Genomic DNA, 13,919 nt, shown 5'->3' on the forward strand with positions numbered 1-13,919 from the left:
TCTGGTTGGATTCAACCAACCTTCACCTTCCCTGACTGGCGAAAAAGCTAGATAACAAACGCATTGGCCCCTTTGAAATAATCTCCAAAAAGGGGCCCTCCACGTATGAACTAAAGCTACCGCCAGGATGGAAGATCCACAACAAGTTCAATGAATGATACCTAACTCTGTACATCCTCCCGGAGTTTTCTAACCAGGAGAAACTGCTGCCACCCAAGCCAGAACTCGTGAAAGGCAAAGAAGAATACGAAGTAGAGGAACTACTTCAAGACTGTGACCGCATTATCAGCCGAGGACATAGCCAGAGGACTATAACAGAGTATTTGGTCAAATGGAAGGGATACCCAGTTGAGGAAGCTACTTGGGTCAAGAGAAGCAACCTCACCCACGCTGAAGAACTTGTCAAACAATATGAGAACAAGGAAGACTGCATAGAGGATCACGATTTGCGACACTTGGAAAACGAAGGGGGATGTATAACCATATCATCTCCTGGCCCTTCAACTGAGAGCTCAATACTCTTCCCAGTCTTGAACAGGAATCATACCGATCCATTATCCTTCAACGAGCAGGGCTTTTATTCATCGGACACGGATGAAGACGTCTTCGAAGATGAGCATTCCATGTCTCCTCTAACGACTCAGACTGACCCTAGCCTCCCTCCAAAAGAACAGGGCATGTCTGCTTGGGAACAAAACAATGACTATAAATGGGATATAGAATCTACTAACTCCCTCAACTCAGGGAGTGAGTACACCTAAAGGACTGTCGGGACGACAGTCTTAGTTGGGGGGTATTATTATGATTTTACCCCTATTTTCCTTATCTTCGCTTATCCTTATCCCTTGGAACCCTGGACCTGCCTATCTTATCTCTTGGACCCATGATATTCTGCCGGCACATTCCTTACCTGTTTACCCGGTTGCTGTCACCCCAGTTCACAGCTGCCACATCCTGGATGACCGACAGACCGCATGCACCATTATGCTTCTCTTGATGGCATCATGCTTCTTAGTGGTTGGACAGGAGTCGACTGCTAGTCGAGGGCGGTCTACGGGATACAGCCTATTCAGATGGAGTCCCACACAGATACAGGTGATATGCGCTCTTTACTCTCATTCGTCGGGAGTACACTTCTTTTAGTATCCTCACTCCTCATTCGTTGACAAGCGCACTTCTCGCTGCATGTGCCCTTGTAGATACTATTATTAGTACGAGTCTAACATGTATTTAAGCTAGCCTACGCTGTGGCCTTGGACCCCAGCTTCAGCTAAGGTTATATACTCCTAACTCTTACAAGCTCCTTGCTTTCGCTATAAGTGATGCCTAACTTCTCACAATCTACCAACGCCTCTCTAACACTGAATCACTGAACACGAGTGACAGGATAGAGATCAGCCTTGGTTCAGATTAGAGTTAGTGCATAACAGAAGCAAGGAGATTAGGATGCCAGCTGGGAGAACACAAGCATGTGGATATTGTCTTTCTTCCTTTGTTTCTCAATCTTACAGCTCTGGCTAGCCATCAGTTCTGCTTTACCACTCGCTGATGCTCAAGACGCACCATATGGCATCGTCCATCACAATTATGCACAATTAAGCAAAACAGATTATGGGCTACAACTATCAGAATCAAATGTCAGTCATTAATATCTCCCTTGACACCCCTGGTATCTATGATGAAGCACTGTGGTACACCCACCACTCCTCAGCACTGCAAGAGGCATGACCCCATCATCACAATTGGCTCCATCACATGGGGATTCGATGAATAATCTGTAACCTTAGCCAAAGCTGCTGATTTCCAGGCTGCAACTGAAACGTCACTAACATGTAAAGGATATGGATTATGAAAGATATATTGCCAGTCTTGTCAAGGTCTCATTTCTTGCCTGTTTAGTATTCGTAAGGGAAGGGTTAAAGCCGCAGGCTGAGGCTGCAGTAACGATAGAAGTCCAAGGGCAATCCAAGAGAAGTCAGTACTGAAGAATCAAGACCCCAGTAATGATGAGATTGCTACCAAAAAAACTCAAGCTACCGAGGAGAATAAAGAACACCCCAAGGTACACAGCATAATTTAAGCATGAGAACCGGTTTGAAAGAACAAACAGCCTAACTAAGTAGTAGTAGCGAGGAAGCTCGGTACTCGGCCCGGTATTGATTCCTATCTGCCAATTTGAATTTGAGTTTGAGTTTGAACTTGCGGCTGACGTCCGAGGCAATTGTGTTCGCATTTGCGTGGGATATTTGCTGCTTCCTTGCGCTCTAAAACCGAACCATCTTTACAGAAGAAAAGTAGGGGTCACAATTTCAGCCCCATCCAACTACTAATGACGCATACATGCAAGGAGCCCAAGACACTCAAGCTAGGTGGTGACCGTTAGATGTGACAGATAGAGCAAGAAAGAGCGAGCAACCAAGATATCGAGTATCTTGGGGTTTGGGGGGGTGAGTTTCCTGCCGAGGTGACTTCCGGCTGAGGGAAGAGAGAGCGCGATGGAAGGGAAGCCGGAAGGGTGACTGAAACATCACTGACTAATGGGCAGGGAACCCAGGTGTTCGGGAGGTTGATGACTGACCGATGGCTTGAGACGCGATGCGGCAGACAACGAACCCAAACAGCTATGACTAACAAGAGTGCAGGTGGGTGGGTCACGAAAACTGAGTCCTGCTGAACGAGGAGAGAGTGAAAACTTTGATGGAGATATTCTATGACACGTTTCTTGGTGGCACAGAACCCCGGTGTTCCTTATTGGGACCGCATACCGGTTTTCTAAACTCTAAACTCTATGAGGTCCGCCAACATCGGTACTACTCGACCGTACAGAACGGATGCAAATACAGTGCCACTGCTGTACCACTAGCTTGGCCCCGCTCAAACTCGAGCCGTTCATTCCTCATGTCAAGTTTGAGGTCCAGCAAAAAAACGACGACAAAAACTGCCGTTACCTCGGTTTTCTTTCCCTGAGCACTTGCCCTTGACCTTCGATCTGTCAGGCAATCTTGCCTTGCCCTGCCTTTTCTTTGCTATTCGACAGTCATACAGTACGTTCCTCTGCAAACTCAGATGCTCGGAAGCTGTGTGGCAAGTTCGGTGTGTTGCTTTTCCTGCTCCAGGATGAACCTCATGGATGACGTAGACATTGCGCTTGGGATGAATACTTGATACTACTTGAAGGACGTCGTCGACGATACTACCCGTTATCATGCTTAGGCGTCGTTCGACGGCCCATAGGCGTAGCATGGCTGTTTTCACAGCGTAGTGAGGGCGCATACATGCAGTGCTTAAGTGTTGGAAAGAAAAGGAACGGTACGTAACTATTCCTTCTCCCGCAAATGACGAATATCAAGACTCCCTTCTAGGTGCGACGGCATCAGCTAAGAGCACTGCATGTCAATTCTCCCGTTCCTATATTCTGCTGTGCGACTGGGTCTTGACATCTATTTCGCCTCCTTGTCTTATGCCTTTCTCCGTGTGATTCAGCATGCAAGTGGATACTGGTACCAGGCTGCTACGTCCGTATCAACTTCAACTTCAAGATCGTTACCTCAAGAAAGGGCGATACCATCCTGAAGACTGCTCGCAGCACGTTTACCTAGTGGACGAGATACGTGCACATTCCCTCACTGGCATTCCTTGAACTAATCAATCAATGTAAGATCTTACAGCATACATTTTCGCAGCTTAAAAATGCTGTCACCATGCTAAAATATCTACATCCGACGTCAAAGCCCTCGCCAAAAGGATTAATCCCGCCACCACGAGCGTGAAGGCGATTCTGCGCGCGCCACCGTCTCATGTCCCTATCTCGATAAACATACTCCTCTTTTATACCCGTGCTAGTCCTCTTCAGCACGGCAGTCGATGCTTGCGATCCCCTCCAGCCGTCCTTCTTCGCAGGTATCTGTCGACGAAGGACGGCTTGCTTATACCTATCTGCAGTGACTACAAGTACGCTGCTTGAGCCGCCAATCGGGCTTAAGAGTTGGAATCATCCAAGAACCACTCGGATCGTATGCCTGTCTACATCCTTTCCTTGTGCACGGCTCAAACTTATCCGCGTTAATCCAGTTGGGTGACACCTGCTTCATAACCTTCAGCTTGCTTCCAACACCTGTCGGTGTCGCTAATCGGAGATGAAGAGAGAATTGCAGAGAAAACGACGGACAACATGGGCTTCATCAGTTATATCGACCCTCACCTGCAGCATAGACTACGACGCAAGGAGCTTGCAGCAACTTCCCCGGTTCTAGCAAAGATGCGATCAGTCTACCGCCGTTTCACTTTTTTACATGCCTTGTGCTCTTTGCAGTCGAACGATGCGACGGCGGTGTGATCGTTGGGGGCTAAGTTGACTGGTATCGAAGGGTGATAAGCTGTGGAAAAATGTGAAAGAGAGCCCCAGGAAGACAAGGACGTATGTTGAAGAGTATCGTGCAGCAGGAAGAACATACCTTTAGTGGGAACTGGTACGTCTCCGCTTCATCCTCACTAGTAACGATTCTCATAGCTATTACAGGAGAAAATTGGCTAAGAACTGGGGTGCTATTGTTATCTACACTTGCAATACCGGCAGTTCCTCCGACTCGTGTAGTGATGTGATTAGTGTTCTGTTGCTGCACCTTCCTATATATTCTGGTCCAAAACCCAGTGCACCGGTTTTAGAATGGCTCGTATCACTCTCTTCTTGGTTGGACGTGGATCATTGTCCTTGCTCATACTGACCGGCCCCGGGGATGATGACCCCGATTCGCCTTCTCCCGCTCTAGTGCAGTATTCGAAGTTCCCTCTGCAGACATAGCCAAAAGCGAACGTCGGTGCGGTAGTAGACGGAGCTTGCTGGGATCAAGACTCCGAGGAGAACAAACCACAAATAAAAGAGCCGTGGGAACATGAATGGGCCTTTTGAAGTGTATCGGCATGTTAGGGAGAGTATACATCCGGTGAGAATGGGTACGTCTATCTGTAAGTTCAAAGAAGAGAATCTCGAGGATTAGACTCATTCCTTGAAACAGATATGACCGTCGCCTCTCGTTATCGATGAAGGGTGGCCTCGGTGTTATGCCCCACGACACGTCCTATTCTCCGTCAAAACCCCCAACCCAGCGAAGCCTTGGCCTGTCTTGTATTCGGGTTTATTCGGGTTTGCTCAGGATACTTGCTGGTTCCTTACCCCCGAAAACCAGCTTCACAGCAGAATAGTAAGGCTCGGAATTTCAGCCTCACCGAACAAGCACTTGAACTGCATAGATATCATACTGGGCAGTTGTTAACATGCTAACTTGAAATGGCCTAGTGGCTCTGTTCGAAGATAACTCGGATTCTATCCAGCAAGAAATGAAAGGGCTGTGTTGTTCATCTCATTATCGTCATTATCTATGGATCTCAAAATGTAGTTACACGGTTCATCGCATTCTTTTGATCCTAGGGGGTAGGCATTGGCTGTAAGGAAAAGACTGCATCTCTTACATCTTAATAGCTCTTTCTCCCAGCCTGTCTCCCTTCTACTGATGGTATGCTTGCACGAATTCTCCATAGCGAGTATTAGTAACTAGTACTGATCAACCATTGTCTCCGACATCTTTCAGAGGCAGAAGGATGTGAGGCCATAATTGGGAGAGAGCGGGCGGCCTTGCATGCCGCAAAATTGACCAACTTTCTCAGAGGATCGTGAATTAAGTTGTGGTAGTATACGATCAGCTCCTTCGGTCTTGATTTCAATAGGGACTGGAAAACTTCCGGCTGATGTTCTTCATACAGATGCTTAGCCAGGTCCCAGAGATGAGGCCAGCACAACACAGCACTATTCTGTCGGCGCTTCGATAATTCACGCTCACATATGGGGCTCTGTCCAAAATTGGCTTGGCCTACAGTAGGCATCAAAATTTGTTCTGTAGGTTGATACCGAGTTCAATAGCATCTAGAACATTTCAACAATGATGGATGACGTACCAGCGCTGTTGTATTGCTGCCAAGAATTTGAAGGAACACAGGAATTGACGGATCGTCTTCGGACTAACTTCTTCAAGCTGTGACCAATCAACAAGAAGTCTCCTACAACTGAGGAGGCTCTTGTGATGCAGATTAACAGAGACTAGACACTATAACAACATATTGAGCCACTGGAATTCGGCCGAGGCCTTCCGTGCTTGCAACTGACAAACATCAAGGTAAATGCGAGAGTCAAAATTTGAATTCCTAGTCATCCCTTAATTCTTAGTCATAGTTAGACATGACAGTACACATCATGCTCAAGACCTACATACTAGAATTTACCGGCAGCTAGTTGTCAATTTCAATTTTCTAATCAAGATTCAATGTTGATCGTCCATCACCTGCACAGCCACACTTATTACGCAAGCTCCTCAACGCCGCATTATCTGTGCTGACAACGAATCAACTCAGGTGATGCCACAGATCAAGGATCATGTCCCACTCGGGACGGATCATCCAAATCTCCGGTACTAAGCATGCCCTACAACACCATGGAGCATCGAGCGAAAAACAAATTCATAATGATTTTGCGCAACCTATGGTGGGTGCTATCAATGCAGTATGACATTGGGTAGAGCAAGGTTTCTGATTTACAGAGACTAGGCTAGAATTGGGCATCGAAAGAACTAGTACCATTAACTTCGAGTAAAGCTAGTTGTCATAGGATCCAAAATATTAGTGTGACTACCAACATTTCTCACAGAAAAACGTGGTACGTACACCTTGTAGTCTATATTTAGTAGTGGTTTCCTCGGTTTCGTGTCACCTGGTTGCAAGAGGGACAATACCCATTGATGTTGGGTGCTGTCATGAATGTTAGTAGGAAAGAACAGGAAGGTCGCAAGAGGTATCGTACAATACTGCTCGGGATAGCGAAGGCTGTAAAGCAAGGGCTAAGAGGAAGGAGTTTATGGCGAGTCAATACAGACATACTATTGCCAACAGGTCTGCAAGCAAGCCGGCGGCTTGCAGCGTGCAGGATGGAAGAGGCTGAATTTGCAGTTTTTCTCCTCACACCGGATCTAGGAAAGGCGTCAAAACATGAAAACAGACAAATAACGCTGCATAGCATTTGTCGTACAATTTCTTCAGGCTAAGGTTACAATGATTAGTAAATGTTAAGACATCAAAATGTAAAGGCCATACAAGGTTGATAGTATGTCCGCAGCTGAGGTAGACATTTCTAACACTGTACAGGGTTAAGGAGCATAGCGCATACCACAGCGCATAGTGGCTTACTGGCGATGGCGGCACATGATGAATTAGTGGATAAAATGAAGATAACGTTGGAGTGCAAGGTCGACAGACCACTGAGAAGATAGTGACTGTCATAGATGGTGCCCTTTTTATAAACCAAGACAAATGTCGAGACCACATACAATGTTGGCAGAAGAGCTAGGAGCACACGGAGTCTCGAGTTGACCGAAGGCTGTTGAATCAGAAGAACAAATCAACGGCGATTTTTTATTTGAACGTTTTCTCATTCTAGTTCATAGAAAATCATGGATAACTGTTAGCCACTAACTCTAATCGACTTAGATCAACCAAGGATCGCCACTCGCACTTCGGTGGACGATACACTCGGAGGTCAAAGGGGATGATAGAGAGCCAGCGACGAACTAGATAGTTCGCGAAGTCGTGAGCTTTGAAGTTAGGTAGATTAAACCTTAGCCGAAGCTGGGGTTTAGACCAGCTGAGGCTCTACTTAAATACACATTGGGTAGACTAAAAATAGGATGGTGAGAATGTCCGATCAGAACCGCAGCATAGAGTAAGCGTGAATGCATAAGAGAAAGAAGAAGAAATGAATAAACCGTAACATTACCCCCTCCTCAAGACTCATTCGTCCCGAATGAGCTCTGACTTTCCTCCCCACTTTGCGTGGATTCGCTGTAAAAGGACCAGGTGTTGTCATCATCGTTGTCATCATCTTCGGAGTCGAAGTCCCAATTTTCGTAGACGCGTTGCAAATTCTCGAGGTCGAGTTTCGAGTCCTCGTCGTCGAGTGTTCCTTCTACGTTGGGTACTCCGTCTGCTTCTTCGGTGGTAACTTCTCGTACTGCGATCGACGACTGTGAGTCGGAGTGTATTGGGTTTGTGCACTCGGAGGAGTATACGGTCTCGATATCCGTGACGCATGGAGTATCTGGGTCATGGTAGACCAATCCAATGCCTGGCGGTATCTTGTCATCTCTCCCAACCGTCTTTCCATGCTTGTCGACCTCCCAATGAATCCTCTGGAGACGTGCTTCGTACTCGTTTACGAGTTCCTCCGCGTTGGCCATATCCGAGCGTTTGACCCAGGAGTTTTCTTCCCTCGGATAACCTCTCCATTTGACTAGGTATTCGGTTATGGTATGACGGGTTCGTCCACGACCTATAGTTTTGTCTCGCTGCTCTACGATTTCCTCAACCTCGTACTCCTCTTCATCATCAATTAACTCTGGAGGTGGTCGTTCGGGGCGTGGTTGATTCGGAAAGATAGGAGCCACATAAGGGGTTAGGAGCGATTCGTTAAAACGGTTGTGAATTCTCCACTTGACCGGTAACTTTAGCTCGTAAGCTGAGGCCCCCTTTTTTGCCACGATGGTAAAGGGCCCAACACGACGGTCCCCGAGCTTTTTCGTAGGGCGAGGGAGATTTAGGTTGGTTGTGTCTAACCACACCTTGTCCCCCGGCTGATACTCCATTGCCTGGTCTTTGCGCTTGTCGTAAGCCTTTTTCATCGAGTCCGCTGCCTTTTCTAGGGATATTTTTGTTTCCTTCTGCGCTTTCTCGATCTCCGTTACCAACTTTGCCGCTGCTGGGACGGTTGTCGGTTTTCATGAGGCGGTGATGACCTGCCCATCTCTCCCAAACACTACCTTGTACGGGGAATACCCAGTGGATGCGTGTTGGCGATTATTGTGCGTGAAGGCTGCTAAGGGCAACCATTCACTCCAATCGTCTTGTCGATCATTGACAAACATCTTTAGGTATTTCTCGATTTCTTGATTTACCCTTTCCGTCTGCCCGTCCGTCTGTGGGTGGTACGCGGTGGAGGGGTTTCCTTCGACGTGAATGAGGGTGTAAAACTCCTTCATGAACTTGGAGACGAAGATGGAGCCGCGATCCGAGATGACCTTTTCGGGCATTACTCCGTAGGGTACATAGACGTAGTCCCTCAGTATTTTGGCGAACCCGAGGGAAGTGAGCTCTTCGGTGCATGCGATGGGGATGATGGTTTTGGAGAAGCGATCGACAATAACCAAAACGGAGTCGAAACCCTTTGAATTCGGTAGCTTGGTGATCATGTCTACCGAGATGTGGGTCCAGGGATGATTCGGGACTTCATTGGGATGCAACGGAGCCTTCTTTGGTCGACGATCTGCCTTGGTTCGTTGGCAGACGTCGCATCCTTTCACGTATGCTTCTACATCTCGACGTATCCTTGGCCACCAGTAATCGCGAAGTACCAATTCTTTGGTTTTTTCGATCCCTGGGTGACCCGCGGTAACATGGTCATGTCGGAGGGCTATAATTTGTCCTCGGAGGTCATGATTTACAGGTATGTAGATCCTTCCATCGTACCACAGCATATCTTGATTGCGATAGACTCCCTTTTCGTGATTAAGGGAGTCTGAAATCCCTCTATCCCAATTACGGGGATCGTGGGTGGCGGTCTTGATTCTCTCGTGTAGGTCTTCCACGGTGGGCATGACTAAGGCCTGGAAGTGCTCCGCTTTGAGCACGGTCACATCCCGATTGTCCTCCTTCCCTTGGTCATGGTCCACCCTTCGGGATAGGAGGTCCGCTTTACGATTTTGTGCTCCGGGTTTGTGATGCAAAGTGAATTGGTACTCCGCGAGCTCAGTTACCCATCGAGCTTGTCGTCGATTGAGTTTTTGAGGTTTGCGGAAGTATTGGAGGTTGGAATGATCAGTCCAGATCTCGAAGTCCTCCCTCGCACCCATGAGGTATTGGCGCCATTCTTCCAAGGCAATCATAATGGCAAGGAGCTCTTTGTCGTAAATTTCGTAGTTGCGTTCCGTGACGGATAAGGCCTTCGAAAGAAAAGCCACCGGGCGCCATTTTTCGTCCTGCCATTGAGAAAGTACCGCCCCTATCGCCCCTTCGCTCGAGTCCGCCTCCACTCTGAAGCGTCCCATGTCCAACGGGATGGCTAGTACCACGTCTTCTCGGAATAACTCTTTTAGTTTTTCAAACGCCCCTTGTTGGGCCTCTCCCCATTTCCACTCCTGTTTCCCGGTGAGAATGGTTAACGGTTTGACGTGCTTGCTATAGTCCCGTATGAACCGTCGGTAGAAATTGCAGAACCCAAGGAAAGACTGTAATTCTTGCTTTCTCCGGGGAACTGGCCAGTCCAAGAGACCCGCGATTTTAACAGGGTCCATGCGAAGCTTCCCTTCGCTGATGATCACCCCCAAGTATTCGGTCTCCTCCACCTTGAACTCGCACTTCTCCGCTTTTAGGAACAACTTGTTCTCGCGTAAGATCTGCAATACTTTACGCACTATCCGTCGGTGCTCCGCCTTGGTTTTCGAGGCGATAAGTATGTTGTCTAGGTAGACCGACACCTCTCCCGCCGCTATAAGATCTTTGAAGATGTCGTTCATCATCCATTGAAAAGTAGCAGGGGAATTGGTGAGGCCAAAGAACATTACCAGGGGTTCATAGAGCCCCCGGTTGGTCCGGAACGCCGCCTTCCACTCGTCCCCTTGTTTGATCCGCATGTTATTATAGCCCCACCGCACGTCGAGTTTGGTGAAGTACTTGGCCTTCTTTAGCCGGTCCATTAGTTCTCCGATAAGCGGCAGCGGATAACGGTTCTTGATGGTCATCTCGTTGAGCTTTCGGTAGTCTTGGACCGGGCATAACTTCCCATCTTTTTTCTTGACGAAGAAAAATGGAGAGGCCATAGGGGACTTGGAGGCTCGGATGCGTCCAGTGGACAGATTCTCGTCGAGGAACTTGTCTAGCTCTTCTTGTTCGGTCGGGTTGAGAGGGTAGACTTTACAGTCCAGGTTGGCATTAGCGTTGGGGATCAGCTCGATAGCATGATCCCAGGGTTTCCGCGGGGGTAACTCGTCAAAGTTCTCCTTGTCGAAAATATCCTGAAAGTCGCGGTATTCCTCCGGCACGACTTCTTCGAACGACTTGGTTGCCTTTTTGGCGTTAGCCCGAGCTGCCAATTCATTGGCTTTGGTGCCCATGGCTCTCACCTGGAAGGCTTCTTCAAAGTCTATTACCAGGATGGTGTCCCCTTCTTCGTACTCATCCCACCGCGCCGAAGGGTCGGTGTCAGGAAGAGAGAAAGGGATTTTCTGGCAAGTGCACCGGGCTAGGGTAACTGCTCCGGTGTCCCAGTCGATAAGAGGGTTATGTCGTTGTAACCAGTCGTGCCCTAGGAACAGGGGGGTGGAGCCTAGATCGACTACGGCCAGTTCGATCCGCTCCACGTGATCTCCTATACGTAGCCTGACTTCGGCGTATTCCGTGATGTCCCCTCCCTTGTTCCTGGTGCCATCGGCATTATAGACCGGAACGGGTCGAGCCGCCTTCTTGAGGTTGAGGCTGTGCTCATGGGCCCAGGCCCGATCAATAGAGCTACCCGTGGCCCCGCTGTCCACCAGAGCGCTTAGGGCGTGGGTTTCCCTCGTGTCCAGAGTCTCTAGTTGTACTTTTATTGAGACATTGCGCCCCTTTCTCCCTCGTATATACATCGGTGGTCTCTGTAAATCCTGCATCCACTGCCACCTTTCTCTGGCCTGAGCGGCCGTCTCAGTCTGCTCTTCCAACTGGTGACACAGTTGGTCAGTGACCTCTTCCCGGCGACGAGGGTGTATCCACCCATTGAGGACGGCTCTTGCCGCTGCATCCCCTCGGGCAATACGTAGCGCGCGGCGGGTCCATAGTATCCCGTGGGGTTCATAGTACATGTCCGGGATTATCTTCTGGTCGCGGGGCGTCGCCGAGAGCGACACAACTGGGGAAGGCGCTCGTTTCGGGGTCACGACCGGAATGTCGGACCGTAAGTGGGCTTCCTCATCGTCGACTTCTTCCAAGGAAACCGGAGGGTTCTTGCTTCGAGGCGGCATTTGGTCACCGGGCCGAAAAGGGCCCCTCAGCGGCACTTGGGCGCCTTCCGTCGAAGTGGTAGGGGAGGGCTCGCTGCCCTGTGTTCGGCCCTGGCCACGGGCGCTTGTGCGCGACGTTGTAACCCCTACGCGAGATCCATTACTTACGCTCTTCCTACACCCGGCGGTACTTCAGGTAACCCTTCGTGAGCGCACACATGTTGGCTCCGACGGGGGGTCTACACCGTTTGCCGCGGGCTTGTCCTTGGCTACTAAGGGTAGGTGGTCCCTCGACTTCACGGCCTCAGCTGCTTTCTCAACACCTTCCACTGAAACAGATGGCCCCACAGACGGGGACGCAGGCCCAGCGGACTGGGTTGTCGACCTTTCTCCCACTCCAGGGTGACCTCCCTTCGTCAAGGGTGCAGTCGGGACTCGACCTAGGGGGCTCTGCCCTCGAGGGGCTTTCCCTGTACGGTGAGCCGGGGGTTCCTGAGCTCGGACGGCCCCTAGGGGTTCAGTACCGAGCGCAGACTGCGCGTGGTGGCGGAAATCCCCTCCTACGCCGTGGTGATTTTGCGATTCCTGGTCCTTAGTTTCTTCTACTGGTAACGCGGCGAAAAAGTTGGTATATTGTTCATACGGAGTACCTACATACGTAGTATAAGTCCGGCTAGAAGTACATGAATGCGCACCAGATGAAACTAAGTCCTTAGCCGACGTCGTCGAATCGCTTATTTCGACGCCGGCTGGTCTTTTGACGTCTTATCGTCCTTGACCTCCTCAACCTTCGTGCCTCCCCCCAACTCTTCCTTCTCAGCTTCTTCGAGCAGTTGGCGTAGTCGTTGAACGTTGGGTTTCTTCTTGCGAGGTGGGAGTTTGACGGGGAGCCATTTTGATTTGTCCGTCGGACATTTATGGTCCCGGCTCCATCCGGTATTGCCGCACTTGAAGCATCGCTTGTCGCTTCGCAACTTGTCGATCTCCATCGGCTGCCCGGCACCTCCATAGGTCGTCCCCGTGGCGTCCTTCTTGTCGCCACTAGAACCCGACGCTCCACCCTTCTGTGATGATTGATTGCCTCGACCAGAACCGCTGTTCTGGGAGGACTTACTGCCCAGTCCTTGGGCGACTCCGTATCGGTAGTTGGTGTCGATCCTTAGGACTCGCACCTTCCATTGTGCGTAGGTTGTGGGGCGCTCATTGTCCCCATGCATAACCGTATTCCGCACCATCGGCCTTATTGCCGCTTCGACTGCTTCGAACATCTGCTTCTCATCGCCGAATTCCTCGCACTTGTGGGCCAACCTTTCAAACTTCGCGAAGAATTCTACTGCTGATTTGAAGCCCGACTGACGGATCTTTTTCCACTCGGCCTTCCATATCGTCAATTCCGCTACTTCACGGAACTCGCGTGTGAGGTCGTCGGAGAATTCCGCCCAGGTGGGGAATCTCCAATGTCCCTGCGGGTCCCGGTATCGATAGTACTGGTCTACCCACCACTGTTGTGCGTCCCCCCGTAAGTACCCCTGCGCGAACGTAATGCGGTAGGGGTTATGCCCCTGATCGTTCATCGTGTAGTACATGGGGAATACCGCGAAGTATACTTCGCAGTGATGTAGGAACCGAGTAATGTCCGACGAAACTCCGGTGAAGTACTCGGGCTGGGTCACCAGCTTGGGTTTGACGTCATTCCAGGGGTTATTCACCCCTCCCGGGGCCAGCTGCCACGGGGGAATCGGATCCGGCGGCGAAGGAACGTGAGGGGGTGCGGGCGGTTTGGGAGGTCGCGACAGCGATCGTAGGTTCCGATTCTCCCCTGGAGGTGGGTACCCTGCAGGGTCCGGG

The 13,919-nt window shown here is 49.9% G+C and overlaps 1 protein-coding gene across 1 annotated transcript; it reads right to left on the reverse strand.

Moving 5' to 3' along the window:
- Positions 1-6,743: 6,743 nt before the first annotated feature.
- EV420DRAFT_1590382 (uncharacterized protein) lies at positions 6,744-7,423 on the reverse strand (the record flags this gene model as incomplete). Its single annotated transcript, XM_060474910.1, has 6 exons — positions 6,744-6,798; positions 6,851-6,873; positions 6,928-7,016; positions 7,076-7,087; positions 7,141-7,183; positions 7,234-7,423. Coding segments are annotated over 6 exons (375 nt in total), but the record flags the coding sequence as incomplete, so codon positions are not given.
- Positions 7,424-13,919: the final 6,496 nt, after the last annotated feature.

The sequence above is a fragment of the Desarmillaria tabescens genome (genome assembly GCF_030435595.1).
Source record: "Desarmillaria tabescens strain CCBAS 213 chromosome Unknown EV420scaffold_126, whole genome shotgun sequence".
Lineage (NCBI taxonomy): Eukaryota > Fungi > Basidiomycota > Agaricomycetes > Agaricales > Physalacriaceae > Desarmillaria > Desarmillaria tabescens.